Source organism: Myotis davidii, unplaced genomic scaffold, assembly GCF_000327345.1.
Source record: "Myotis davidii unplaced genomic scaffold, ASM32734v1 scaffold184, whole genome shotgun sequence".
Taxonomy (NCBI): Eukaryota; Metazoa; Chordata; class Mammalia; order Chiroptera; family Vespertilionidae; genus Myotis; species Myotis davidii.
The window spans coordinates 118700-122201 of record NW_006297021.1 but is presented as its reverse complement, the minus strand read 5'-3'; the positions used below and the strand labels follow the sequence as shown (position 1 = coordinate 122201).

The following is a 3502-nucleotide window of genomic DNA, read 5'->3' as shown; positions in this document are numbered from 1 at the left end:
CACTGTTGTGTCAAGACTGTTTTGTTATTTCTTTCTACTGTTTCTTAATCACCTTACTATCCCACTGTAGGCCCCATTTAGGATGGGCTTTGCATTCTTGATGTCCATCTGCACTTTCCTAGAACCAGCCTACCTCCTGCCTTTCAATGTATTCTTGAGTAATCAGAATTTTAGTCTTCTATTTTACTAAATTATAGATGAAAACATTGCCCGCCCTTCAAACTTCGAGAAAGTAAATAACTGGCCACTTGGTTTCCCTTTCCTGTTTACCCATCGAAGTCCATCACTTGGAAAATGGCTTTATCTTCCCCATGGTCCAAGAGGGAGGGTAAGAAAGAAAACAAATAAGTGGCCTCATGGCTAAGTCAATCCAAGTCAAACCTGGATCGTCATTACCTGAGTAATTTCATTGTCCCAGACAAACCAGGAGCTTCCTTTTTGAACGTGGAGCTATCTTGCTATTGTGAATGTCTATAAATACACAAAATCCATGATACCATACTTGCTCTTGTGTAGTTTGAATCAAATGGGAACTGCAAAATTCACTGTGCGGGAAATTAACTGGGTAAGTAAATGCACAGATTTACCTGGGGGCTTCCATGATATTGCACAGTGGACAGTATATCCTCCCATTAATTCAAGTTGACTCAAAGTGTATACAAGACTATTTCCGATGATGGGTTAGAAAACATAGATCCATGGACATAAAATGTATCATCTTATGGTTCGGGCAGGTGAGGGCAAAAGAGACAGAAAAGATCATATCAAGGTTAAGAATCAGTCCTGGATACTTCAGAGTTGAAAAAAAAGAAGAAGAAAAAGAGATAGTGAAGCCCTAACTGGTTTGGCTCAGTGGATAGAGCGTCGGCCTGTGGACTCAAGGGTCCCAGGTTCGATTCCGGTGAAGGGCATGTACCTTGGTTGCCGGCACATACCAAGTAGGGAGTGTGCAGGAGGCAGCTGATCAATTTGAACATTTCTTTCCCAATAGCAAGGAGAAATGAGGACACTGAAGAGGCTTCCTATATAAATTATTTTTGTCTTTGATTAGGTTCACTACCTTATGGTTCTGTCTGCCAACTGGGCGTACGTGAAAGATGCCTGCAGGATGCAGAAGTATGAGGACATCAAGTCCAAGGAGGAGCAAGAGCTGCATGACATCCACTCGACTCGCTCCAAAGAGCGGCTCAACGCATACACATAAGCAAAACCTTCCCATCCACCCATTCAGATGCATTGGTGTTTAACTAAGGGCCATCCAACCATCCAACCTTTCAAAGAATAAAATGAAAGTGCTTCTCATCAATGATATGGAGGGTGACTGATGACTCACCCGAATATAGCTCTTTGTTGTTTAGCACTTAACTTCCGAATCTGTTAAATTGATGTAATCAGATCTCTTCTACAAGCTCCTGTCCAGCCTTTTTCTTTTTTTTTTTTAATTTCTCAACCTCATTTAATAATTCTTAAGATCAATGAAACTAACATTGTCAAATACAGAGATTTGATTTTTAACCACTTCCCATGTTGTTATACGTAACACCTATTGCATTTTTTCTTATGTTTTGAAAAGAAAAGGTAGCTTTTTATACTTTTTAGTTTTGATTTCGGTAACTAGCTTGACTACAGGTAACCTTCAAAGGGACCATTGTACATTGCCAACAACAGAGAGAGAGGACACCATGATGACTCTTCTTGAAATATGGAAATCTTTCTGAAGATCAGTGGCCACATGACTGTAGGCTCTGGTTAATGTTTTCAACAATCTAAGGTGCAATTTCTAAATTTGTAAGAGTAGGTTTTAAAAAATAAGTGCTGCTTATCTTTGTTAACGTTGTATTTTTTCCTCGATGTACGGAAGAGGTATTTCCCTTGGATTCTTCAAGTTTATGTTGTGAGCATGTAGAAACAGTGATGCTAATGCATGGCTAGTTGCCTTTTTAAGACTGTGACACCAGGCGTACCTTTTAAAGTTTAGTGCAGAGACGATTTTAATGGGAATAACTCCTGTGGACCTGCTTGGAGAAGGGTCTCTGTGACGTAAGCAGTGGCTGGATTGGAACTTGAATATGCTAATGTGGAACATTACTTGCCTTCATGAAGGTGGCATATGAAAAATAAGCACACTCACCCCTCAGAAGTTGTTTTACCTACCTTAGAAAGGTTCCGTGGGTTGCACCTCTGTAAACTACCCCCTCAACTGTGTATGATATATTTGAAAAGGCTTCCATTAATATAATAGCTTTGCTTGCAGCCTCCCGATCTATGTTGGTTTACCTGTAGTGTTTTTTACAGTACGGTAGGAGGCCACTGCACACTGTATCCTTCCGGAGTGGAGTGGCACAATTGTGCTTTCCTTTCCAGTGAGTCATTTTTAACCAACTGTTCATTCATATTCATTTATAAGAAGTACCTATATCAAAGGAATAAAAAGAAAGCAATCAGTATTACTGGACCAAATTGGGTGTTTGTTTTCACCTTGACTCGTGATTATTTCTAATGCTACAAGAATGCTGTAAAGTGTCTTTTAAAATGACATCTCTCCCGACAAGACATTTTTGTCAGTGTATAAAATCTAGGTAGTATATCGTGCACTGATCTGACCATTGTGGAATCTCTTATCAACGTTAAGTGCATTTCTAATAACATTTACTGAGTGAAACAACATTCGTACAATGACTAGCCATGCATCATCCACGATTTTACCAGTTCTTGTAGTACGTAGGGAAACCACTGGGGTTCTCTGTGGCATGATAATGCATCTGTAGTATTATTTAATTATTTGGGGGTTTGCTTCTCCTTTTTTATTATCTTACTGGTTCAGCATTCTTTTTTCTGATATATGCAGTATTACAGATATTCAGCAGAAGTATTAATGGGCTTCTTTAAATTCTATATGGTAGTGTTTCAGTTCTGTGTCTTAACAGTTTGTGATGGTTTTTAAAACTGTCTTTTAAACTTATGTAACGATGTTGACTCTCTTGCCTTTCCTTTCTCCTGGTATTAGAGTTTGTATTTTCACAAAGAGTGCTTTGTAGCAGGCATTACAATTAATCTGTTTTGTACATACATGTGCCAACAGCTTGATGGTGGCGTTTTTGAAATGTAGAACAAAGTGCTTGCAAACTGTAATAAATACACTTGTGTACTTTGTGTACTTATCATTAGTTTCTACAGTGTTTCTTTTGCTTATTCTGCTTATTCCTCTTTCCTGTGTGTGCACATTCTTTTCAAATGCAATAGGTCCTCTTTCCTTTGGACCCTTATTACCTCAGTAGAGCTGACCCAACACTTCAAACCTCAGTGAAAATTCTCTGCATGGACACACAGAACGGGGGTGAATGCAGGGAGGTGGGGAGAGCATGAAGCATGAAAGACTTAGAGGTCATTTCGTTTAGCAAATGGTCACAATTCCCAAGTTATGCTATTTTCTCGTCTAATTTTTGTTGTTTTGTGCTTCTTTAGTGCTTCATAATCTAACAGAGAAGCAAAAAGGACTAAT

General features: G+C 38.9%; 1 protein-coding gene across 2 annotated transcripts in view; it reads left to right on the top strand.

Moving 5' to 3' along the window:
* GPM6A (glycoprotein M6A) overlaps positions 1-3162 on the top strand; it is a 179115-nt gene extending 175953 nt beyond the window's left edge. For both annotated transcript variants that reach the window (XM_006772655.2, XM_006772654.2), the window contains exon 7: positions 1052-3162. In XM_006772655.2, coding sequence (XP_006772718.1) covers positions 1052-1204 — 153 coding nt within the window. In that variant the 3' untranslated portion in view covers positions 1205-3162. The remainder of the gene's footprint in view (positions 1-1051) is intronic.
* Positions 3163-3502: the final 340 nt, after the last annotated feature.